We start from the raw sequence: 26,655 nt of genomic DNA, 5'->3' as shown, positions 1-26,655 counted from the left end.
ACGATACTCCAGCATCGCACGGTGTCCAGCGACAGTGATGAAGTTGGGTGGTGCCCGGAGCATGTCTAGCTTTACCAGCCTCGCTCCGTTACGCACATGACTATCCCTTGAAAACCGGCTCGGTCACAGCGCGGACCTTGCCGTACGGACTTAGAGCGGCGGCGAGGGAGTCGTCGCTCACGGACGGGGGTAGACGGAACACCGTCACGTAAACCACTGGAGCAGCCATTTGCGCCAGTGGTACTTGCTTTCCAGCGACGAGGATTGTGCCCGCCGCTACCATCTTAGTTGCTTGAGCCATCGACGAGACGGCAGCTAGGAACTTTGTTCCGCCGAGGTGCTGCAGGTACTGCAGACCCCCGACACCGACGACCGCCTCGAGTGCATCAATTAGGTCGTCCGCCGGAGCAGGCTCCGGTAGGGTGAACTGAAAGCACTGCGCTTTCGTAGGTCGCTGGACTGGAGGCGGCAGGTCCATGGCTGCCCTAGCCCCGGACACCACAGCTGGAAGCGTGGCGCCTGGGCCCTGTACCTGGCAGCGGGGACTCCGAGGACGAGTTGGATCCGGGGGCCGCCGGAGTAGGCGTCACTGAAGGGAGTTCGACGACGGCGATAGCAACGTGCTCGTCGATCGTCGAACAAAGAATGCCCGTCACACTCGGCAACGCTCAATTTAAAGGCTGCACAGAACAATCTAGATAACGTCGTAAACAGCTACCAGCACGGGCTGGAACATTGCGGAAAGACACCCGAGTGGCCGGAACCTTTGAGACGGATCTCGGTGCATCTTGCGCTACAACGAAACTGATAAAGGTGTGACTCGCGACATCGAGCATTAACAAACAAATATTACGGAACTGATACGAGGTCCAGAACCAGAGTGATAAGTCTGTATGCCGGCGGCTGTTAAAAAACAACAAATACAGTTTTAAAGGTTTCGCGCCAATATGGCATATTATGTCAGGCAGTTTCAAGAAACTGCGTATGGCTCGAAACACTGCATGACTGCTCCGCTAGTGCCCATGGTAATAGAGAAATTACAATGCTAGTCTACGCTGCAATAAAACAAAATTTAAGAAGAAAGGCACCGGCATTAATTTACACATTTCACAACAGCAATTGTGCTACAAGACTACCATGTAGAAGTGGTGTGATGAATAGTTGCCGCAAGTAGGGAAAAATGTTCACGGTGACTGCTGTCACTGATAGCACTTCAGAAGCCAGCTTGATTTACAGATGATTGGAACAACTGCATCGCAGTATGCCATTGAGATCTGTAAGGAGAACAATTTTGGTATCAGCTGTTACTTTCAATGATTCAGAGCGTCGTACAAACGTTTTTTTTTTTAACTTGAAAAACAAGGAAAGAGAAATATACGCGTTGCAACTTTCTATTTTGATCACTCCAAAATAATCGTCACATAAGGCAAAGTTTGTGTTTTTATTTTTTCACAGAATTGCCCAGGTAGCGAAACAAAACACACTGGGCTGGAGCTCATGTAACATACCACACAGACGAGTTAACCAGGGCGGAAGTTAATTAGCATCGCAGTCCAAAAATACACGTGCACCTTCATTATTGTTATTACCTTACTGACGGGTAATAAACACACTTCTGGTGTTGTCATTATTTTTACTGTTTTTAATGCGGTTGAGTACGAGTTTTGCTGTTTCCGATGCTAGAGAGGGACAGCGATTTAGTTTTTATATAGGCTTTGCACGATTCGGTTTAACTCACTTTAAAGAAGTCATCTTCACAATAGGTAAATATTGTGTTTCTATTTTATCACAAAATTTTGTAGTTAGCATACACTGCAAAAAAAAAAAAAGCTTCTCAGGAGCACGTCTAACACACTACGCAGACGAGCTCGGCAGGGAAGCAATTAGCATTGCAGTCCAGAAAGCACAGGTGCACATCTAACATTACAATTGCAGTATTGACGCTTAATAAACACAGTGTTTGGTGCTGTCACTATTTTTTACAAGCCTCAAAGCAGCTGAATACTACGCAGCGATCGCGGGAAGGACATACCAAGACACTTACCAGTTGGTGCGATGCTGTATTTCTGCAGCACCCGAAGGCAGACAAAAGTAGAAGCATGAACTTGCACACTGGAAAACAGTCCACGAAACAGCGAGAAAGCGGCAGCGCGTGACTATCCGCACCGCTTTGCAACACGGCGCACCCGGCACTCGCCTGGCGAGGGTGACCCTACGTTGCTGTCGCCATCTCTCGGCAGCCAGCGGCGTAACTGGTCAACGGAGAAGGAGCGGTGGCGACGGCCGCGGAGCGCGGAGTTGCCAGGCACAGAGTGTATAAAAGCGGCTATGGTCCTACATTGGAATAACAACAAAGGAAAAGAATACAGATATGTATAACATTCAGAAATTGAGTAAAGAAAGAAAAACAATAGGGAAAGAAGAAAAGTCCGGCAATCGAGACCGTGCGCAATACATACGGATAATCATGCAGCAAAGCATAACAAAATAATGATATGTGAAAAAATCAACTAGTAAGCAAAAGCGGGAAAAAGATTAAATACACGAAAATCGACGTTGACGCATCAGTGCGCGCAACTCTGATTGCTAATAATGGAGTGCAAGAAAAAGTATCTATGGCAGGTCAAAATGATATGTTTGTAGCTGCCTAAATTTAGAGCGATTGGACTCGGTAACGGCGCTTTCGGTAATTGTGCTCCATTCCTCTATGGCGATGGGGACGAAGGATTGGTTGAAGGAGTTTGTTGAACCATGAAGACGTTGTATGCTACGGGAGTTAATTAAGCGGCGAGATGAGCGGAAATGAGCACTTAATTTTTCTCGGAGTGCAGAAGAGTTCCAATATAATTTAAATATAATTTATGTAAAAGACAAATGACCGCATGATATGTACCTTATCAGCCTCGGGAACATGTTTTTCATCAATATTGACTCGAATATTCGGTGGCGATGTCAGTATGAAGAGTGACTGGGATTGTGGAGGTAGCTAATGCCACGGCCTGGGAGAGGCATTGAGCCCATTTTTCGAGATCGCCAATGGATTTGGGAGATGAATTACGAATCTGGCGGAATTTATCCAGTTTACAATTTCTACGGGGCGCAGACTATATCGAGCCAGTGAACGGAGCCGAATTTCCGTATTTGCGATATAGTGGTCGCTCCCGAAGTTGTATGTGTTGGTCTAGTGACTGTGTGGTATGTTCTTAGTCAAAGTGAGGTCTGGACTTATGTTAGTCTGAACACTGTTGCCTATTCTTACTGGGTGGTCTAGATCATTGGTGAGGGAGAAGCCCTCATTCTGGAAAATGTCCAAAGCGCAATGTCCCTCTTGCTTTTCTTCTTGTAATCGCAACTTGTGTGGTTTGCAGTGATGTCGCCGAGCACTATTAAAAGGTGTCTGCCGCTAATAAAAAGGGTCTTTCGATTTCGGAGGGCTGTTAGTAGAGGGGCTGCAGGGCCTTTGGGTGGGCTGCATATATTTAGAACAAATATGCTACTACCTGCGCGAGTTCCTGGGAGAAGCTCGACTAGGTGGCCGTCTATATCCCTAAATTCGAGGGGGTGGTTCATAGCCATTAGGTTATGATGGACCAGTGTGGCGACCCGTGGGGCTTATTAATAGTATTGTCACAAAGCTTTATTCTAATTTGTTTCTTTCAAGGCGATGGTGGTAGGAGCGTTGTCATTTGAAAGTGTTTGTTGTTTCGTTTAGTTGTCTCGTTTCGTATGGAAATTTCATCAATGCCACAGCCACACATGTATCTCATTACGGTGTGCAGCCATGCTGCGTTTGGGGTGGGGGCTGGTCGGCTCATACCGATTTTGTAATTGCGGTGAGTAAGGGCCCATTAATCTAGGTCTGCATTAGAGCCGCGGTCGCCTCTTGTGCACATTGACGCTGCTCGAGAGTTGTCAACTGGTTGAATATGTTGGTCATCCAGGCTGCGCTGTCATTTTGCATTGAGGCGAGACTAGCCAGCGTGGCTTCGATGGCTGCAGTTAGCCATCGGATAGGTGTCCATAGGGGTGGGATTGTCAGCCTCTGCTTGTGCTTTTCGCTTAGGGGGAAGGTTGCGAGCAGGTGACGACGTGCGCATGGAAGAGGTGAAGAAGGTGGCAAGGTGATCTGTTTAGGTAGTTACACACAGGTGATAGTTGTTAGGGTGGGCCGTGCAGCGGAGTCATGCGTTTGGGGAGGAAGATCTTTTTTGAGAAATATTTGCAGCTGTTGTTCGAGCTCCTCGATCTCGAGGCTTTATGCTGTGAGCTCCGCGTTTTCCCGAGCGAGCGAATAGTAATAATAATTAGTTCACAGGAAGGGAAAGGCGCAGTATCGTCACACTTGTAGCTTGGTCACCTGAACCGCGTGGTAAGGGAAGGAAGGAAGGTGGGAGTGAAAGTGTATAGAGAGCAATAGGAGCCGCAGTGGAGGGCTATGGAATTTCGACCACCTGGGGATCATTAACGTGCGCTGACATCGCACAGCACACGAACGCCTCTTCGTATCGCCTCCATCGAAACGCAGCCGTTGAGGTCGGGATCGAGCCCGGGTACTCCGGCACAGCAGTCGGGCGTCTCACCACATTACCACAGCACCAGCGAAGGCGTTCGCGATCTGACCAGGGAAGGGAGGAGGGCGACAAATTCCTGTTGCTGCGCTTTCTTGAGGTGGATCTGGACTTGCAATGGGTATGGCCTCGGCTAAACGCTCTCTTTTTTTTTCGGCTGTTAGAGGGGTTCCTGCTCCGCAGCCGTGATGGGCGTTCGTTGGCGTTTTGCAGCGCGTTCCGCAATGCTAGTTGGTTTTAGTCTAGCGTCTTTCAGTGGCATTTTGAAACGCTTCTTGCAAACTATGCTGCCGTTGAGGGGCGGGGCGCCGCACACCACGCAGGTAGGTTCGCATTCGTGGTCGGTCGGAGGGCTGTTTTGGCCGCAGCGCGAGCACTTGAGTACTTGAGGTGTCGGACATACGTCAGCACGGTGGCCCATTCTATAATGCGCAGAGCAGGCCTCCACTTTTCTTCCTAATATGCGACATCGGTACTGTGCCCCTCTGTAGTTGATCCAAAAGGGGACCTTGTCGCCTTAGAGCCCCACCGGGGTGGTGCAGTGGTAAGACGCCCGACTACTGTGCCGGAATACCCGGGTTCGATCCCGACCTCGGCGGCTGCGTTTCGATGGAGGCGAAATGAAGAGGCGTCCATGTGCTGTGCGATGTCAGCGCACGTTAAAGATCCCCAAGTGGTCGAAATTACTCCGAAGCCCTCCACTACGGCTCCTGTTTCTCTCTTTCCACTTTCACTCCCACCTTTCTCCCTTCCCTTACAGCGCGGTTGAGGTGTCCACAGAAAACAAGTGAGGCAGTTACCGCGCCTTTCCCTTCCTATAAATGAATCATTTTTTTGTCGCCTTAGAAAACGTTGCAGACAGAGCTAGTCTTGCCGAGACATCGGGCTTCTATGATGGGGTGACCGTCATTGATGTTGGTGAGGCTGAACGGGATGTCTTGGGTGTCGTAGTGTGTAATGGTATGAATAATTCCTTTGGCGCAGTGGTCGGGGGGCGTATTTGGGTTTGCTCAGTACGGTGGCTCCGCAAGGAACAAAACGACAGAAGAGACGAAGAAAGAGGGCTGTTCCGACTAGCATCTACCGCCCCCAGGAGCCGAGTAGCCTAGCGATTAGCGGCGCATGCTTTTTCAATGGGCGTCATGTTAGACGCGGCACTAGCTTGAGACAGCCTATAATACTAATACTACTACTACTACCACTACTACTAAATAATAATAATAATACACAAAGTATATTTCTCTGCTAATGATTATTATTAATATTGTCACGCGCTTCCCGCGGTCCTTATTGATGGAAGATGAGGATTGGCGGGATAAGCAGAAGAGAAGGAAGCTGGTTCTGCCCCGCTCTTGTGTGCTATTCTCTAGCGCATTTGAGGGTAAGTGGCTCAACCACAGCGTCGAACGCATCACTGGCACAGGTGGAACAACTCGTATAAACTCTGCTGACATTGCAGGAATGACTATGTCCTCCGAAACCGAAAGCGTACTAGGATGGGTCCGCGAATTTGCACGCAAAGTAGATTCAATTCGAGCGGTCACAGAAATGTCTCCATTGCGAAAGTCGAGAGTGGCCCCACATTGCTCCAGAAAACCGAGTCCAAGAATTACGTCATGCGTTGATCGAGTAAGTACTGCGAATTCAGTTCGGAATGTGTGGCCGGCGATAACAAGATTCACGGAACAGACTCCAAGTGGGTTAAACGGTTCGCCACCAACACCACAAAATGTTGTCGCAAACATAATTTTACGACCAAGGCAGTTTTTAAAAGCGAGACTTATAATAGAAATAGTTGCACCTGTGTCCAACAACGCCATAGCACGTACACCGTCCACAAACACTTATATTCGGTTTTTTAACATCGAAATGGGAAGAGGCATGGGTAAGCTAGAATCTTTTGCGACCTCTCCTCCATCGGCCGCACTCACTAGTTTCCCGGAGGTGGCGACCGTCGTCGGGGAGAAGGGGATGGTCGTAGGCACCGAAATGGTGGGATCAGGCTACGGTGATGCAACGTGCACGTTATTCACAATTGCGCCGTAAGGACTACTGCATACTCCAAACACCAATGCGTCATTATTCCTGTCAATGCTAACTGCAGTACATTATATTTCCATTATATCTGAACTATGGTAGTAAATGCTCGCCCCAAGCTCTCAGCGCCTAAGAGTGCGGTTACGTACGCTCGTCCTCATGGCATGCGGGTAGCTATACTTTTCTATGGTTAAGATTGACGAGAATGAAGTGCGTTTAAAGTTACCCTAACGGTCATGCATATGCAGGATAGCAATAAGAAGACAGGCAGTAACTCCTGAGTGAATTCAGTTAAAGCACCCTCAAGGCCGCGCATATACACGTGGCTGAATTTTGATACTACCAGTTGCGAGGGTCAAATTGGCTTCGCGGTGTTGAAAAACTATACAGTGCTGTGCTCAGACTTGTCAGGCAGCACAATTGGTTTTAAATTGGCCTTCCGGTCAGTGGCATGCGCGTGGTTGCTCCTGAGAGCCCGGTATCAAGTTAACGCTGGTGATAGCCGGCTGCATGAAACTCACCATAAATCAAACAAATGGTGGGCCTGGTGGGCCTCCTTCGCACAGCTCAGCACTTAAAGTGTGTGCCCTGTAGTGTATTGCATAAATATCACCGAAAAAATGAAGCCACGTGCGCATGAACTGGTTACAGAAACAGAAGCCCAAAGAAACAGAAACAGAAGAAACAGCCCAACGAAAGCATTCGGAGCATACCTAGAGCAGACGCCTTGTAGCAGACGACACTCACAAGAGCTCACCTGTGAAAGTCCAGCTGGAAGCGGTGTAGCTTGACACCGACGCCACTGTCCATGCTGTCGCAATGTGCCACGGCGCATCGTTTCTTCACACGCCGCAAGCTCATCTTGAAATAAAGCGCTAAGCGCTTCAAAAGGTGCAAAGACGGAAAAAGACTTCGCACTGGCCGCACGTCGAAGGAAACGACAAAAACCGAGAAAACTGCCGCAGCGGTGCGGCGGGGTGCAAATTTTACAAAACGGTGACAGAGACGCGACGTGCAAGGACGACGAAAACTTCGCAAAAGGGGCATTTCGAGACTGGCGATAAGAAACCGCTTCGTGAGCTCCCGCGGCCACTGTGGCTGGGTGCCGAAACAAGGCCTGCAAAGTCAAGCTGCAAATGCACCGCACACTCATCAACAGGGGGCGTAACAAGAACGTTGCAAAAAATTAAAAATGGGGAGTAATGTTTTGCTAAAATAGTTTACCTATTTTATAAAACGTGGCATTAAAATGTGTATTTCTTTATGTTGTTTTATAGCGTTTTTATTTGTGCTTTTGAATTTCATTATCTAAGTGTTTTGGCCCCCCCCCCAAAGTGGCTGTGCTGCTGTCGCGCTGGACCGTTTTTGGGCCCAGCCTTCGCTACCATTGTATATATACCTTGGAACAGACTCCAAGTGGGTTAAGCGGTTCGCCACCACCACAAAATGTTGTCGCAAACATATTTTACGACCAAGGCAGTTTTTAAAAGCGAGACTTATAATAGAAATAGTTGCACCTGTGTCCAACAACGCCATAGCACGTACACCGTCCACAAACACTTATATTCGGTTTTTTAACATCGAAATGGGAAGAGGCATGGGTAAGCTAGAATCTTTTGCGACCTCACCTCCATCGTCCGCACTCACTAGTTTCCCGGAGGTGGCGACCGTCGTCGGGGAGAAGGGGATGGTCGTAGGCACCGAAATGGTGGGATCAGGCTACGGTCAGAGGCCGGTGATTCGTTTCGGTTCAGCACCAGTCTGCGTTCTTGTCGGCTAGCTGTGGATCTGTACTCATTCCGGCCAGGTGTTCTTCCATATGAATCATCATTATCAGCAGGAAGCCTTGTACGGGAGTTCACCCACTGTCGGCGATACTGCTGGTACGGACGACGGTTTCGGCAAAAGCGGGAAATGTTCCGATCATTCCACAGGCATAACACACTGGCGGCTCACGTTCATTCGACGAATAAGGCTCATCGTTGCTTGGAATAAACGCTTCATGCTCTGGATGTGGTCGACGAGGAGGACGAGAGTGCTCGCTATTGTAGGCGTTGATGTTGAGAGGCTGGATGTTCAGGCGATGAGCAGCAGAGAATCGGGTGTCCGAAGGAGACGTAACAGAGGCAGCATAACAGGTAGAAGATGGGCTGTCTGACGAAGAGGTGCTCCTGTAGACGGGCCTGACGTAACCCCCAATATCTTGATGGCTCCGAAGTTCTTCGCGGACGATCTGGCGAATTGTATCGGCCAGGCTTGTCGTTTCAGACACATCCACACTAGCGACAGTTGTCACATTAGGCAGCCGACCAAACTTCGGAATGATACGGCGTCGCTTCAAAGATTCAAACGTGCGACAGTGTCGTGTTACATCAGCGGTGGTATTCAAATCCTCCTTGCAGATGAGAAAGTTGTACACATCTTGCGCTATTCCTTTGAGGAGGTGGCCCACTTTGTCTTCTGTCATTCGATCATCAACTATTCTCTATAGCTTGAGGACTTCTTCTATATAACTTGTGCAGGTCTCCCCGGTACTTGCGCTCGCTGAGCCAGAGTCTGTTCTGCGCTCTTTTTTCGAGCATCGGCATCGCCGAATCCCGCTCTCATTTCTTCCATGAAGCGATCCCAGGTGGTAAGGGATGCTTCATGACTGTCAAACCATGTTAGTGCAATTTCTTCAAGAACGAATACCGCATTCGCCAGCTTGGTGTTCGCATCCCAGTGCCACGCGCTTCCCGCGGTTGTATTTGCTCACCCGATTGTAGTGGGTGAGCCAGTCATCCACGTCTTCCCCAGGCTTGCCATAAAAGTGTCGTGGTTCCCGATAAGGCTGTGGGATGGTCGGTTGTGCTGCTGGCATAGGCGGCGTTGAAACATCTGCTTGCGCCATCTCCGTCCGTAGGGGGGGTAGCCCAGCAATTCTGCTCCGGCGAAGTAGGAGAGGTTCCGTGGTGATCTTTACTCCGCACCTCCACCACACTTGTTACGACGTTTATTTAGACAGATCTTAGGCTGCGCTAGAGAATAGCACACAAGAGCGGGGCAGAACCAGCTTCCTCCTCTTCTGCTTATCCCGCCAATCCTCATCTTCCATCAATAAGGACAGCGGGAAGAGCGTGACAATATTATTATTATTAGTAGTAGTAGTAGTATCGAGGAAGACTCGTTTCACGAAGTTGGCACTGAATTGTCTGTAGGTAACGGCCGAATTAACTGGCTCAATGTCTTCACAGTTTTAATTATTAATAATAATAGTAATAATTCCTTCACAGGAAGGGAAAGGCACAGTATCTGTCACACTTGTGTCTGTGGACACCTCAACTACTCCGCAGCCCTCCACTATGGCTCCTCTTTCTCTATTTCCACGTTAACTCCCACCATCGCTTCCTTTACGGCGCGGTTCAGGTGTCCAAAGACACAAGTGTGACAGATACTGCGCCTTCCCCTTCCTGTGAATCAATTACTATTATTATTAATAAATAAAACTGTGAAGTTAATATTTAGCCAGTTAATTCGCCCGTTCCATACAGACAGTTCAGTACCAACTTCGTGAAACGAGTCTTCCTCTATACTACTACTACTACTACTACTACTACTACTACTACTAAAATAATAAGAATAATAATAAGAAGAATAGGAAAAATAATAACAATAGTAGTAGTAGTATAGGCTTTGTCAGGCTAGTGCCGCGTCTAACATGACGCCCATTGAAAAAGCATGCGCCGCTAATCGTTTGGCTGCTCGGCTCCTGGGGGCGGTAGATGCTAGCCGGAACAGCCCGCTTTCTTCGTCTCTTCTGTCGTTTTGTCCCTTGCGGAACCACCGTACCGAGCAAACCCAAATACGCGGTCGGGGGCACCATATAGGTGGCCGTTTGATAAGTGCATTCTCTATGCTTTACAGCTTGAATCTTGACATATAGAGCAGCGCATTGTTCCTCTGGGGTGCTTGTAGCGATGGGATATGGTTGTAGCAGAGTAGAACTTGGTCATGCTGCGTTACGGTAGTATCAGCAGCCGCCATTTTACGTAGGCTATCTAGCGCGTGTTCTGTGCTCGAGGCTTTAAGAGTAAGGCCGCCATGAGGGCGTATGGTGACTTTAAAGTCCTGCCGGCAAGGGTGGCTGCGGTGGCGTTCTTTGACGTGGCGGTCTAGGAACACGCGCGTTCGACGGATGACCTTGAGTAGCGTCCGTTACCGTCTGTAAATATGCTTCTGTGCGAGTTGCGTTTCGCCGAAGTATATTTTTGTTCGCTTGTATCCAACCTTTGCCTTCGATGTCATTTAGGGGCATCTCCGTTTCTTCCGCGACTTGCATAGCTCTGGTGACGTGGCTTGTTTGCGCGTTGAGTCACGGAGGTAGGCCTAGCGCGGCCGTGGGCCGGCGTAGGCGACAAAAGGCCGTACAAGGCCGAATAGAAAATGCGCTCTCCTTTAATTGGGCTCACTAGGTCGCTAGCACCATCAAGAAGACGGAGGCGTCCAAATCAGGCAGAGTCTATGCGAAATGACGATCGCTTTGGCGAAATTTTCAGAGCACATACGATGCGGTACACGCACTCGAGGCCGCCAAGCGGCTATCCCTGCATTCTGTTGCTGACAGTTCCCTGAGTATCGCTTCGCGGCTAATGTTGTCAAATGCGCCCTTCAAATCTATGGCCAATATGATGCTCCCATTTCTTGCCGTTATTCTGTCTATGACAGTCTCCTTTAGCTGCAGTAGTACGTCCAATACTGTTTACAATTGTCATGACATGGATAGCAAGAAGACTCAGGAACACACAACACTAGGAATGCAATCTATACAGGCGATGTAACAGTATGGACCCAAAAAGGGTACACTGGGGAAAAAGAAGAATGGTTACAACTCGCTGCGCAAGACCTTGATGATTCTGCTCGTTATAGTGGAAGGCAGTGATCACCGAGAAATCACAATACATAAGACTACACTCTACCCAGTACAAACCGGTGGATATCGACATAATCATGAACGAACACGCGATTCGTCAGACGGTCAAATCTCTAGTATGATACGCAGGATAACAAAGAAAAGAAGGGCGACCAAGGAACAGGACGTAATACGGATAGTGACAGCCGTCCTCGTCCAGCGCCTCACCTACAGTCTCGCATATCTTAAAACCAAGACGGAAAGGAACAAGATAAACGCGCTAATCAGGAAGGCATACAAACTGGCTCTGGGATTGCAACCAAGTTTGATGATCTGGACGTGCGCTCAACCTTCCGAGCACACAGCGAAGCTATGCTCGACTCCCAGATCAGAAGACTAGACCAAGACGCGCCATGCTCTGCTTAACTCAGATATACCCTTAAAGAAGAAAATAGCGCAGGAACCCCAAATATCGCACGAGACATCAGGGGCATGTTCACGGTCAGACCACTGGTTAGAAATATGAAGCCTGTCAATCATAAAGGCAGAAGGAATGCAAGAGCCAGAACCCGTGAGAAGCACCTGAATACAAAGCATTTTGTCATGTACCGCCTTTGCCAAAATTAACCGAGCAGGCCAGCCGGCCGGCGGAGCACGCACGGTGCCGAGCTGCGGCACTATCATCGCCGTCGCTGGCTGTTGCTCTCCGCCGGCGAGTGTAAGTTGACTGACGTAGGCACGCTCCCTCGCTCTCCTTCTTGGGATGACAAAAACTAAGCGAGTATCATGCGCGGTGCCTGATTTGGTGCCTTCAGAGCTCTGCGCTACTGAAGAAGGGCGCTCCGCATAGCATCACTCGCCCAATGCTCTTTTTTGTCTGGCGCTGTGAAGCTGAGCTCTTCGTTAGAATGCCTTCGCGTTTAATATCGGTACAGTGCTTTCATTGTTGCAACGAATGGACAAATACACGCTTTTCTACTTGTTTGGATTGTCCGGAAAGTATGGCGAGGGTTCTGAAAACTCGATGCTATTTTTTCTGCGGTTCCTGTCGTCTGTTGTTACCACTAACGAATTTGCTGTGGCGCTAAGTTAGTTTGAAGGAGAGAAAAGTAAGACTTCCAGCTGTTTCATGTGCCTCTCTAGCTGCATAACTTCTTTCCCGCTATTTTTGTAACGTACAAAATGCGCGTAGTGTTTTCCGCGGTGGTAATTACGTTCATCAGTTAGCCTGCTCGTAATCTCTTTGTTTAATGATTGAACTGCATAAAATGTCATTATCACACCTTAAACATATGTCGCTTATTTTCTCAAAAAGTGCGGCCGTTTTGTTTTGCAAGGGAACGCCATGCAACAATCCTAACAGCAACATTTTCTGGAAGGGAAAACAAATCCAGAAAGCGGCATTTGACTTGGACCACGAAATACTTTTGCGTTACTGTCTATTACCGTACAGACTTAATTGGTAGTTCAGAGCCCGGAGTGGTGCATCAGTGACTCAATAAATAAGTTGCTGGAATAGAACCTTCAACTGAAACACAAGATCGAGCTTGTAAACCTGAGACCCGTCTTTACTGAACTCCCTGGCTCCAAAAAGGTAAAGCTTAATTCGGAGGGAATAGCCATGCAAGTGGAAGAAAAACGTCTTAAAAACGTCTTCGTAAGCATCCTTCGCAATAGCAAGGCTTTCATGGGGGATCATATGCTAGGGAACATTTACATGATTCATTCCGTATTGCCGAATATTTTTTCAAGCAGTTGCAACCTCTGCCCGGTTTGGGGGCATTCAGTTTGCGTTGCAATCGCGAAAACCATTGTGCGCTTCTGTGCATTAACAAACGGCGGCAAATGCATTATTAACAAATTCGCCTCGTTACATGGCCACGAATAGCCGCACTAGAAACAGTATAAAAAAAGTTCCCTTGTTTTTATTTGTCTATAGATCGGCGAAGCGACATCATCGCAGACTAGAATTCACGGGAAAAACCAAATCCAGGTTTCTATCATGCCCTGCCTGACTGTGCTAACATTCTAAACGAGACAAAAATAACTTCTTTTCTAATCCCTTCATCTACGGGAGCTGTGTACAGGGATTCAACATGCATGGCCATAGAGAATCATACTTATGTAAAGAGCGGACACTTCCATAGGGCCCTGCGGCGGAGCTAGAGCACTGCCGCCAGCGCCCCAAGCGGCTGGTCAGACCGCTTATTACGTCCTCCGAGATTTTAGGCGCGTGATTTTGCTGTTTCGGTTTTCGTTTCGATAGCAATGCTTTCGATTCTGATTTACATTTGCCTGTTTAAATATTCAACTACAACATCTATAGTGGCGCGTAAGGTCTTTAATGATGCCACGCATACAGACGTAATAAAGTCGCGGATCGCAGCTTTTTTACTGGAAATACCGCCAAGGTTCTCGGAGAACGTACTTTGTTCATGCAGGTTAGAATAATAAAATCTATGCTTTTTTTTATTGTGCTTTTTTGATGTCATTTAGCCGGTTTTCTCAGTTGAACACATAGGAGCCATGGCTTTCACTCAAAAAGTTTGTTTTTTCTTGTTTACAACTTGAACTCTACAGAACAAATACTGGATCACACACATTTTATAAAGTACATCATAATATGAACAGCAACAAGAAATAAATTATTTTAAAGCCAGTGGCACCATGCCACGAACAAAAAAAAAAAAATATTGCACATACGCTCTGCGGGTTTGTCATCTAAAAAATCACCCGTGAAAACAACACGACAGGAGTTGTCAAAAGCTAGACACAAATAAGGGGTTAAAATGCATGTATAGCTCGCTCGTTTCTAGCATATCAGCAGCTTTGAGCGATAGGTTAACAGACTGTTCAAAAATACAAGCACAACATATTCAATACATCATAGTAACACAATGGTTAGCTTGCACTCTTCATAAAATGCGATTTTTTGGTGAAGGTGTAGACAGCATGTAACAAAAATTCACATTTGTGCTGCACGCACTTGTTCTAAAACAATACAAATATGGACAAATGGCTTACAACAACGTAAATGGCCTCTTCAAAAAGACTGTTGTTGCCTTCGAGAATAAAAAGAAACGTACTTTTTACAAGCATTGTCCTACATGTACAGAATTAAGTCCATGTCTTTACTAATTACCGAACCAAGCAAAGGGAAGCAAAGATGCAATGAATATCAGCGCAGTAATGATCTTAGATATATGTAAGCCAACCCTTTGCTCAGATGAGAAACAATGCGTCATCAGGCTTTAAATTTGTCCAGCTGCCTGCCAGACACTGATTTCTTGAAGCGAATGCTGTCTAAGTTTCTATTGATGAAGCGTACATGCCAAAAAAGACGAATTCTGCAGAACATTCTCAGAAACTTTTCACGACACTGCAGAGAGCAAAAACAAAAATCGCCAACATTTGCCATGAGCTCATACAGTGTATCACAGACGTGGCGCACATGGGATGTTTCTTCAATTACAGAAAGGAATCGAGTTTCCAGTAGCTGTATAAATGCAAAAGCTGCTTCAGAAGGAACTGTCAAGTTTCCAAAAAACTTACCCGGAATATGATAGGCTTTGAGCATGGTGAAATACTGATGTGGTTTGTTTAGATCACAATTCTCATCTTTGAGAACTTCGCAGCATGTGCATTCTTCTTCTGCATTTCTAAGAAATTGCCTAATTAGAAATCTAGCAACGTAGTAGGTGGCAGAATCTTCTACTGCTTGCGAGAATTTCTCTTCGGCTAGACAGGAAATGTCGTCTAAAGCAGGCAAGTCAACAGGAGGAACAGGAACCATAGTGTCGACTACAGATTCCTGTTTCAAAGAAAAGGGCGTCACCGCGTGCAGGAGCTCAGACCGATCGTTTTCAGAATTAGCCTTTTCCGAAACCTTGAACAGCTTCCGGATCATTATGTGTTTCAGCCCAGATGTGAACTGAGATACATTAGGATTGGTGTTGCATCCGTGTTTTTGTCTCATATGGCCAAATATGTTTTCCAGGGAATCCTGTTGGCGGCGGCGCGTGAGAAGAAACGAGAAATCATAATTGTTTGCGATGTCATCCCATAGCAGAAGAATGGCTCTAATTGTGACCTGCCATCCAATAATTGTATCTGGTTGACGTTTTCCTTCAAATTTCCACTTCGATATCCACAATATCTGCTTTCGAGAAACTCGGGCAACTCAACGTGACCCTTACGGATCGCATGCCGCAACTTCTGTTCTGTCTTTTTAACACGTGAGCTATTCAAGCAATCAAACAACTTGTCTATGCGGTCACAAAGGTTAGCAGTTGCCATTGCCTCTTGACGGAGCTCCTTGACGTACACCATAGCGAGCAAAGCGATGGACACAGAGGCACTGAGGACTTGCGTTGCCTTGTTAACCTTCATTGCGGAGAACGGTTTCTGAAATATGTGTCTATCTGTAAGTTTAGGAGCCAGCCGCAGTCTCAGCTCATGTGTTGATTGATAAAGTTTAATAAATGAGACCAATCTGAAATTTCATTTTCGATGTGAAGCCTATGGGCTTGCAGATTGTTACGGGTAGTCTTGATCACGTGTGGGACATCAAATATGAAGTAAATGCGTTCATCATTTACAAAAAAGAATGGCGTTGCAGCCAGCACGCTCAGCGAATTGGCGAGGCTAATATTGGTAGCTCCCTGGTCACAAATAACAGCCTTCACTGTGATTGCTATTTCTTTGAGAAGCGTAGAGAACGAAGTAAACGACGAGTAGAAAAATATGTTGTAGACGCATGCCCAAATCTGTAGGCAATAGGCTGAACCCATTTTTTGGAAATGCCCGACAGAAGGAACACCATAGCCCTGTCCGCTATTGAGGATGTTCTTTCCTTTCCTTCATCCGTAAATCCATTAACGACATCTTGTGTAATATCATAGGCAAGATTTTTCTTCAGCATTATTTCATCAAATATTATAGAGCAGACACGATCACGCTTGCTCCATGACTCTGTTTTGGAAGCTATGGTAGGAAGTATTCCAGGAATAATTCCAGGGCTCATTTTAACGTTACTCAGCCATCTTCTCACAGAACGCTGTGTGGGAAGTGTGAAATAGGACGACAAAAAGCGGTATGCTTGTGGGCCGCGAAACTGCAAGTGCAGGGTGAATTTCTTTAGCCACAAAGGAAACCGCTTCCCTCTGTTTTTTGACTGCATTTTTACGTGACAGGAAATGAGTTGAAATATCTCATCCGTTACATGAGGCCGAATGCACTCTAGAGCTTCTGAAATTGTCGATAGTGCCTTGCGTTCCATTTTGCGCAGTCTTGATATAGTCTTTCTGTACTTGGACACTTTGGCCTGAAGTCGCCTGATGACGTCCCTCGGTGAGTCGTGGAAGTTCCGTGGACGAGCTGCATTCATAACAGAAAGAGCTGAGTTAAATAAATTATAGAGAATTGATTTCTATATGCACTTTATTTAAAGCCTGTCGCGCTACTTCTCACATGTAAAATAGTCCACGCAATTTACCACTCATACAAAAAAAATCTTGTTGCAGCATTAAGGCGCATGAACTGCATTGCGTCGCATTTCAGGGTCACTCAAAGGCACATGAAGGTTCATTAGAATGTTATTTGTGTGAAGCGGGTATATTTTATACACACTGACATGCGCCGTCTGTAGTAAGCGTGCAAAATGAGTAATATCAAATATAATTGTACGCGTATGTCGAACATAAGCAGAGCCAACAGGCGTCTCCGCCAGGCGTAATATCTTGTCATTTTTGCTCCTTTCTCTGTAAGTCCTAGAAGGAAATTAAATGAACTTGAGCAACATGCGAACTTGCTACAACTGGGATAGAAAGTCTTTTTCTAGAAATCCGAAAAGTTTGAGCTAGAAAGTGTCAAATTATTATATGTATACGTTTTAAATACCGACTAATGCATCATGAAGATGTGCTTTACAATAAACCATCATTCATCTTTATCCTTGTATTAATTTCAATCAATTACTGAATTATAAAAAATTTCTAGTTGTTTTGGCCGAGCACATTGTATAACAAAACTATCCTGTCTCCTGGGATGCCAACTGCAGGCATAGTTTTGTTTTCCATCTGATTGAAAGAAAAACGACTCTTTTCGTGTACCGAACCAAGTACAAAATATCGAGAGTTTGTTTAGTGTCAGGATGACATCAGTGATTCTAAATTAGAAGATAAACAGTAGCGCAATTGTTTGTCCTCTGTCATTCTTCGTCATCGTATTCCGTGCTGCTAGTGTGAAGATAATGAAATGAATACATACTTGTGTGAAATGTCCTGCCAAGTACAGAATCTGGCGACCTCGAAGATGATGGTGCGGCAGTCGTTGGCTTTGGGGCAACAGTGTCTGCGTATGCCAGTGAAGAAGCAATAGTTAATGGTTCCTTGCATGACAACAAAACGGACGCATTTATGTGTACTGCTGTGAATTTATCTTACATTTTTATGTACAGTAAGCAACAACCATTTTACAGTTACACAAGGCTCTCGGTAATTGTGGATTTCTGCTCGTTCGCGGTAAACCAGTTCTATTTCAGTTAATTCCTGTGGTGGTCGTAGTAAGTAGCACATGCCGAAAACTATGTTGAAACACTCAATCGGATTCCGACCTCGCTCTTGCAAACCTCACGCGTTGCAAATTATTGGTACAGCTGTACACAACATCTCATAAACGTTAACAATTTCAGAACTTAAAGTTTTAGGCTATACCATTAGTTATTAGGTGGGCAACAACTTCGGCATCCAATGCAAGGCTATCTTGTCCGGGCCCTGATGAACAAGACTGTAGAGGGCCGGTGTCACTCGAAACAGGGCTCAGGCACGCAGATGACGATTGTTCTGATGAAGCGACCACTGCGGTTGAATGAGGGGATCCAATACCTGCGAAAGCACCGGTGAAGCAGACTTTTGAGTCGAGTGAAGGAACATTTCTTTACGCCAAGAACAAGTTCTGCATTAGCGTACCCACAAAATTGGAGTGCAAGGTGTTTCACGTAACGCTAAACATTGATACACCATACACGAATACACGTTTGATACTCCTTTAACGGATGAGACAAACGTTACATTATTCATAGAGTCACCTCGAGTTACCAGGAATATTTTTGCGATGCTTTTAGTCAACTCTTTTGTTACGTTTATTCAAACATGATTTTATATAACTATTTAAAGACCAAATCTTATTTAATGTTGCGAAGCGTGCTGAGAAACCAATTGCCCTACCACTTCAATAATGCAGATACTTAGGCTATCTCTGCACAATTTTCTTCTATACATTTTTTTTTCTGAGCATGGGAAACAGACACAAGTTTACTCTCACCGGTGGCTGTTGCAGACGGGGACAGATAACTATTGACGGAAGTGCTCGGGCTCGAGAGAAGATGATGATGATGCTGGCAATGACTCGGTCACTGAAGCATGAGGGCTTGAGTATATAGTGCCTGCAAAAGTGGAACAAAGATTTGCAGAAATATAATCTATCAGAAATGTACGTTTTTAATCGCTGAGATTACATCGAGTGGGTTCTGCGTTAATTCGTACCTAGAAAAAGACAATACAAAGCTTTGTTGGCAGGGCGATATTGTCAAGTGTTTAAATACACAAGCGCACACTGAAAAATACCTTGAGCGAGCTGATAGTCACAGTATTCGGTTGGCTGAATAGTAGGAATAGCAGTCTTCTTCAGCGAAGTCATCCCGGGGTCCATGAAGTCATTTGCGGTGAAATGGTCCCCGCAGATGCGGTACGTGGCGTACAGCTGGGTCGGCGACTTTTCTAACAGGTCGTCCCTCTTGGCATACTCAATCCAAGCCTTCGACCTGAAACAATTATGGCGCAGTATAAGTTGTAATTATTCGCTGCACATGACTGACTAAAATAAACATCCGCATAATAGCCGGCCCTAGCAAGAGATTGGCAGCACTGTTTTATATTTTCTTTATGCTACACACAAAAGTCGTCAATCACCTGCTGTCACGAGGAATACGGAAGAACTTCGTCCCCGGGTTCCTTTGTCTTCTTCCGTTGTTCCCACACCAAAAAACGCAGCAGTTGCTCCCGTAATTTAATCCGCTCCGTGGCATAATAGTGGGGGCTTGTGTACAAACTGTAAAGATTGTTGCAGTCATCAAACGGCAAAGAGAAATATATTGCAGGAAAAAACGAAAAGGAGATTAAAGTCGCTGATGACTGGTATTTTTAATATGTTTGCAGGCAAGTATGTTAGCATATCGTCCATGAAAAATTCTGTCTAACTGGCTTCAATCCCTTGCGGAAGTGAACTGACGTAAACAAATATTTTGGCTATAAAACAGTGACTGCCTGTATGGTTTTCTTCCATACCGTACCCATATGCGCTAAGGACCAGTGATAAACTGTCATTTCACAGTGACCGCACACTGTGCAATGATTGCGTAGATCGCTGTATCCGCAAAGATTTTCTTCTGCCCTTTCACGTGGGCACTTTCGATTGGGATTGAGCCCTTGACTTTGATCAAAATTTCAATTGCGATGGAAAATGATCTTTGATATAGCGGTCCAAAGATCGGGAGTAAGAACATCCCTAGCTTAACAGATGTCACTAAGAAGATCCGAAACACCGAACAAAATTGCGTCCCAAACATAGCAGGTTTGGGACGCAATCGAGCAGCTCGATCTATGGCTCGATTCTGGTGCTCTGGTGGCCGTTGAACTATTCCTAATCGCGGCTCAAATGCGATCGGGGCATATTGACGCCCTATTAGGATCAGACCGATAACGGTCAAAATTGCCCGTTTCCCGTGTGACGAAGGCATTTTCACGTGGTCGATCTCAAATGTGCATTACACTGTTCGACCCACGCCATGTAAAGCGCTTGTGTTACAATACGGGTGAGCCATCGGTAAATCTGTGTTTTAAACCGAACGTCGTCGCGAGTGATTTCTGGAAAATATGCTTTCGAAGTAATGCACATGCACTTCTGTAAAAGACAGTAGAAGAACAAACGGATGGCTCACGGCTCATATTATATGCTACACGTACAAAATACGTTCACACGACACAAAAAACGACTTGCTACAAGCTCAAGAAACATCAAAATTAATCCTACAGGTAAAAGGAAACAACTTACCGGGAAAATGAGGTGACTCGTTGAAAAGCGCGGTGAGGTGGGCGTAACCGGCGGCACATGACCGTCGCAGCACCAACTTCTATGGATATGGATAGCTTTGCTTTAACCCGGTGGACGTGTGATAAGCTGTTGACCGAAGTAGAATGGAAGCCAACATAGGCCGCCTGGCGGTTGGTCAGACCCGCTTTTGCTCGGCTGCGAAACGGCTCGAGTGTCCGCTCTTTACGTATGTTTCTCTATGGCAAGGCGTTCTAACGAAGAGCGCAGCTTCCCTACCCCAGCCCAAAATCAGCATTGAGCGCGTTTTGCTGTGCCCAGCGCCCTCCATTACTAGCACAGCATTCTAAACGAATGAATTCGGACTGCACAGCGAGGGAGCAGCCTTACGTCAGCAACCTTAAACTCGCAACCGGCGAGCAGCGGCCAGCGACGGCGACCGCCATGCCGCCGCTCGGCCCTGCGCTTGCTCTGTCGACCGGCTGGGCTGCTCGGTTACCTTTGGCAAAGACGGTACGTAGACGCAACGAGGTGCAAAGGCAGAGAGGCGACCACAGCCACGTTCACTGACTCACGAGGCAAGTTCATATACGAAACAAGTATACGAACCAAATGTATTCGCACAACGAAAGAGGTGGCAATAGCCCTAGCAATCTCGGAAGCAAGCCTAAAAGAACATAGTTACTGAATAATATCGGAATTGAAAGCCTCCTGTTGAACCTTCCAAAACAACAGAATTCATAGTATAACAAAGGAGTTCCTAGCCGGCCGGAAGGTTTGTTTGGGTCCCCGACGCTGAGGTGGAGGGTAACATTAGAGTAAAAAGCGTTGTCCGAGGTTTCACTAGCCGGGCAGCGGAGCCATCAGTAGAGCCCTTCACAACACCAGAAACATATTGGAAACAAAACGAGCGTATCGGGAGACGCGTAGAAAGTACGCACTTCCATATTACACACTAAACCGAGAACAAGCAACTAAACTTAAACGCCTACAAACATATATCCAAGCAGAGTCCTTCTTGGAAGTCTTGCAATCTGTACAGTGCCCAGATATGTGTTCCAGGTGCTGGACCGGCACCTGATTTTGAAAGGTGGGGTCTATGCATGAGTTACGAGATATATGTACAACAATGGAAGGAGTCACGAGGCATAGAGACGGGACATCTCTCCTCCATGAGTGGTATGAAATTGATGTTTTCCTTGTTGCTGTGTTGATCACTCACTACTAACACTGATATGCATTCGAGACACCGGAACATCTATAACCAAAGCACGCCAAAAAAAAAAAAATCTGTTGTCACCCATGGCGGCAGGTGATCTCGCGAACTTGCTTAGCAGTCAACAGGCGCCAGCTAAACTTTATGCCTCTCTTGTCCCTGTTGTATACCCTCCTACTCCACGTTCGGTGATGCAGATGGCCAAATAGTTTGGGGGGGGGGGGGAATCACCTATAATTAGAAGTCACTACTTAAGTGGTGATACTGAAATTGGGACGAGCAACGATTTTGTTCAAAATCAAATAATCAAATTTCAGGTGTCTGGTGGGCCAGACAGATGGGGGGGAGGGGGGGTCCAGCTAAACTTAGAAGGCACCAGTGCTCTTGCCGTGTTGGAATTCTAGGTAGGATGTCAATTTTGGTTAAATTCAGATGAAGACAAATTTATGGCAAGGCTCAACTAAAATGAGAGATGTCCGTGGAATTACCATGCTTAAGAAATGGTTGACATCACGTTTGGTAAACTCGAACAGTGTCAAATTTCGGTGTTCTGGTGGGCGATAATTTAATGGTCCACTAAAATTTCGAAGTAAATTCTGCTTTAATCAACCGAAATGAGACCGAATTGTAACAACATTGGTTGAATTTGGAGATTTGGAGGGGTTTTCAATGACGAAGGTGGTGGCCCACATATACTTATAACTCAACACTGTTGGCCATACCTAAAAAGCTATGTCACTATCTTTAACTAAGTGATATTCATCGATTTACTTTTCATCGATGTTTTCGGTGTGCCGTAGATTCTGCGGGCAGACACCTCAGATATCTTTCTGCACCACAGAGACCAACCGGGAACACAGTAGGTGTTGGAGAGCAAAGAGTACATTTTCCGTGGCAACATACGGGTTCGAATGCTAACGGCCAGTGCTGGCGGCGTCGAGTCTGCTTTTGGTGCTTTGCTGTATTGTACCATAGGAAAGTGTGGCAATTCATTGTCAGATGTGGGATGACATTGGGCGAAGAATTAGCTAGCTCTACTTTGGTTCAGTTCGGGAGCAAACATGAGTAATGTTTGTTGAGACATGTTTCGTCTCATTCATGCCCAAGGCCTTTATTTCTAGTTTGCGTCATTATCGAATCGTCGCTATCTCACGTGAGCTCAAGTCGCCTGATTGGTCGAAATGCCGGAACCCGGTGTTGCCACTACGGAACCGGAAGAGGTGACAACATCATGTTCTGGCGTTTCAACCAATCATATGACTGGAGGTCACATGATGTAACGACACTTCGATAACGATGCAAATTCGAAATACTAGCCCATGTATCAGCTTCATCACACCCGTAGGGTCTCAACAGAGGCCGCTGTTCTGTATTTACCTGGGGCGCTATCAGTACGGGCTACCTAGACTGATCGGTGAATCATGGAATCCTGCACTGGATGGATGTATTGCGAAATACTCAACGGTGCACTGTCTACATCCTGGATGGGCCATTCCAAATTAGCAGCTGCATATGGTTCAAATCAATCGTAGCCCTATGTACAAAACACGCACTGAGCTACCTCCCGGAGCGCAATGCCTTGTGTCGGCGGCCAAGTTTGCATAATGGGGACGACCTTATTAACATCATAGCATTCAGCGATTTTGACTGAGAAGAGCTTTCTTTAGTGCGCCACTGCAATGCCACAGCAGATAATGCTGCTGATGCGAAATGATTTCATAAGAGACTACGTGACGTAGCACAGAAACACATTTTTTCACAAGACTTGCCGAAAATTGTATCAAACCCATTGCAGGGGCAAATCAGAAGATACTATCGAGGAGCAGCAGCGCCAACAGCCGAGCTAGCTGTCGGTGGCATCGCCTCTGCATGAAAATGACACGTCACGGTAGCAGGCGACGATGAATACGGCACTTTAAACAGAGCTGGAAAAATCGGGCAGCAGTGGACGCCGCGGGCACAGGCAGTTAGTTATACTTGACATGAGGGCGATATGACAGCACAACTAAATTTAAGTCGGCACCTAGCTCTGTTGTCAAAAACATTATGCGATAACGTTACAGATATAAGGACGGCAGTCTCTGTTTCGTCATTTTGCAATGCCTTTCTTTTCTAGAATACTTATACGCCAATACTTACCATCCGCAAACATTGTTTTTTCATTCTGAGCAGTTTGAGATCATTGATTGCATTTTTCGTTAAAAAAATATTTGATTTTTATTTCATCAACTATACTTTTTAATTTATTTTCAGAACGACACATGCTGCGACTGCCATGGCTGAAGCAGCTGGAAGCAGAGCTTTGGGGAGTAGCAGCCTAGAGAGAAACTCGAATACGCGACCCAAGATCTCTCAAGCCGCAGACGACGCAAGTTCACTGATGTTGTACACGTCGTCCGGATGAAACCCTACCACGACTGATCTTGAGGCTGATATTACCCTCACTGATCTTGAGGCTGATAGCGCCCCGTTTTGTGTTGTGGTGAAATCGCCGGCGATAGCATCATGAAGTATTGGCTGTTCATACTGAGTATTTAGGTGCCTTTAAACCCGCTTTACAAGTTTTATTTTTTACTTTTGTGTTTAATTTGCTCAATTACACACTTAAAATTGTCTTAACTGGTATTATCAAGGATTTGATTTTAGTTGACATTTCCACCCCCTCGAGCCCCCTTTTTCCTTTATTAATTTTTTCAAGTATTTCAATATTCAATGAATTTCTTACACACTAAAAATTCTTATTTAGCATCACCAAGCATGGAATTTTTATTCTGATCCTTTTGACAGCTTTGAAACCGAGTTTACCCAATTGAAACGATTTATTTGCCTTGTCATTGCCTATAAGACACTAATCAATCACCAATCACTGGAACCACATAATATCATGATACATTGTTTTCTCGCTGAGCGCTGATTGATTTACTTTTTCTGCTTATATTACAAGCGCGTCGAAAATATATTTTAAGATCTTGAAAGCCGCGCGGATCACATAAATTTTATCGCAGTACGGCCAATCGCGAATGAGGAGCCTACCTAATTGGTGCCTCGTGAATTAGCAGCTGCCGTTGGCTCACGTGGAGTATGTAAAATGATTGAATCTTTTAGGTGTATAAAAGGACTGCAGATCCATCAGCCAGGAAAGGAAATCGATCGTGATCTTTCTATTGTCGGTACATCTACCAGTTACAGTTCTGTTTGTGCTGAACGCGTTAATGTCGTTGATGTGTTAATGTTTTGCGGAAACGTGAAGTGCTGTTTCATTAATATGCATGCGCGGAAGCAGACTCGTTGCTAATCCAAGTAGTTATCTCTAATCGCGATTACTGTCAAGAGGGTCTATGCTTTTTATTTGCAACGAAGAGGCAAAAATGTTTATTTTTGATGCATAGGAAAATTGTGGTAGACTATATATTTCCATGCTCTATAGTGTGCCTGTGATTCAGCACGTTGTTCAGCATATTGGTGAACCAAGAAGATGACCCTTTTCCATAGCCGAAAATAAAATTTATTAATTTTGTACATCAAGTCGGTTGGGGTAACTAATTTTGAGGAAACATGACTAAAGTATGCGCTGGTGCAAGGAAGGCACTCGGTTATTACCAAGCACATGAAAATACTTGTTTGGTGACAGATGATTAGCAAAAACATATTATAAATATAGTGCATGAAAAGTTCTTTAAATGAAGGTTTCGCACTGTCACACCTCAATGTTAGTCGAACAGACCTATAGTGACCAAAGCACACTTGAGCAAATTTCAGCACGCAGTGAACGGCGGTTTTGAGTAGGGGCTGCCACCATGTGACGCTTGCGCAATCGCAATAGCCGTTCTCGTTGAAGCCGCAGTTACGTTACGTCTGCCGAGTCCCCATTGTAATGCTCATATGAGTCTACTTATTGTTTTCGCTTTTATGTTCCCTTACATTGTATTTTAGGTATTGTTGTGCTTACTGCTTCCTTCGCATTCGCGGTGATTATGCTCACTAATTCACGTTGTTTCTCCTGTCGCTTGGACCCATGCTTTCCACAGAGTGTGCTGTTATGCTCCACTTGCGCTCTGCTTTCTTGACACAGCTTAAATAGCAAACATTTGCAGTGTACGTCTTGAGAAACGTTTCTTGGTGTCCCCACCTGGTGCCATCCTGATGGCCGTTCATTATCAGACGTTGCGGCGATGAGAGCGTAGTCATCATCATCATCATCATCATCATCATCATCATCAGCCTGATTATACCCACTACAGGGCGAAGGCCTCTCCCATATTTCTCCACTTAACCCGGTTCTGTGCTAGCTGCATCCACTTGACCCCTGCGAACTTCTTAATCTCATCCGCCCACCGAACTTTCTGCCGCCCCCTGCTACGCTTTCCTTCCCTTGGAATCCAGTTTGTTACCCTCAGCGACTATCGGTTATCCTCTCTTCGCACTACATGTCCTGCCCATGTCCATTTCTTCTTCTTAATTTCTACTAGAATGTCGGTAACTTGAGTTATTTCTCTCACCCACTCTGCACGCTTTCTATCTCTTAATGTTACCCCTACCATTTTTCGTTCCATAGCCCTCTGGGTTGTCCTCAACTTAAGTAGAACTCTCTTGGTTAGCCTCCATGTTTCAGCCCCATAGGTGAGTACAGGCAAGATGCAACTGTTGTATACTTTCCTCTTGAGCGATACCGGTAAGCTGCTAGTCATAATCTGCGAGTACTTGCCAAATGCGCTCCATCCCAATCTTATTCTTCTTGTTATTTCCTTTCAATGGTCCGGATCTGCGGTTACTACCTGTACTAAGTAGACATATTCGCCTACTATTTCCAGTATTTCGCTACCTAATGTAACCTGCTG

General features: G+C 45.9%; 1 protein-coding gene and 2 pseudogenes across 2 annotated transcripts; all 3 read right to left on the bottom strand.

The window, feature by feature from the left end:
• Positions 1 to 14,532: 14,532 nt before the first annotated feature.
• LOC146177329 (uncharacterized) lies at positions 14,533 to 15,986 on the bottom strand (annotated as a pseudogene).
• Positions 15,987 to 16,137: 151 nt separating this feature from the next.
• Positions 16,138 to 18,572, bottom strand: LOC146177328 (uncharacterized; annotated as a pseudogene). Its single transcript, XR_014701353.1, has 5 exons — positions 18,518 to 18,572; positions 18,207 to 18,377; positions 17,761 to 17,844; positions 16,280 to 16,869; positions 16,138 to 16,154 (listed from the first exon to the last, which is right to left on the bottom strand). The product of XR_014701353.1 is annotated as an uncharacterized LOC146177328 (transcript).
• Positions 18,242 to 25,972, bottom strand: LOC146177327 (52 kDa repressor of the inhibitor of the protein kinase-like). Its single transcript, XM_084581525.1, has 4 exons — positions 25,947 to 25,972; positions 19,119 to 19,315; positions 18,817 to 18,937; positions 18,242 to 18,377 (listed from the first exon to the last, which is right to left on the bottom strand). The coding sequence occupies exons 1-3, from the start codon at positions 25,970 to 25,972 to the stop codon at positions 18,846 to 18,848; spliced, it is 315 nt and encodes a 104-aa protein (XP_084437651.1). The 3' UTR covers positions 18,242 to 18,377; positions 18,817 to 18,845.
• Positions 25,973 to 26,655: the final 683 nt, after the last annotated feature.

The sequence above is a fragment of the Amblyomma maculatum genome, chromosome 10, assembly GCF_055883805.1.
Source record: "Amblyomma maculatum isolate TAMU_Amacu chromosome 10, ASM5588380v1, whole genome shotgun sequence".
Classification (NCBI taxonomy): Eukaryota; Metazoa; Arthropoda; class Arachnida; order Ixodida; family Ixodidae; genus Amblyomma; species Amblyomma maculatum.
Note: the sequence above shows the minus strand (reverse complement) of the source record. Positions and strands in the feature narration are given on the sequence as shown.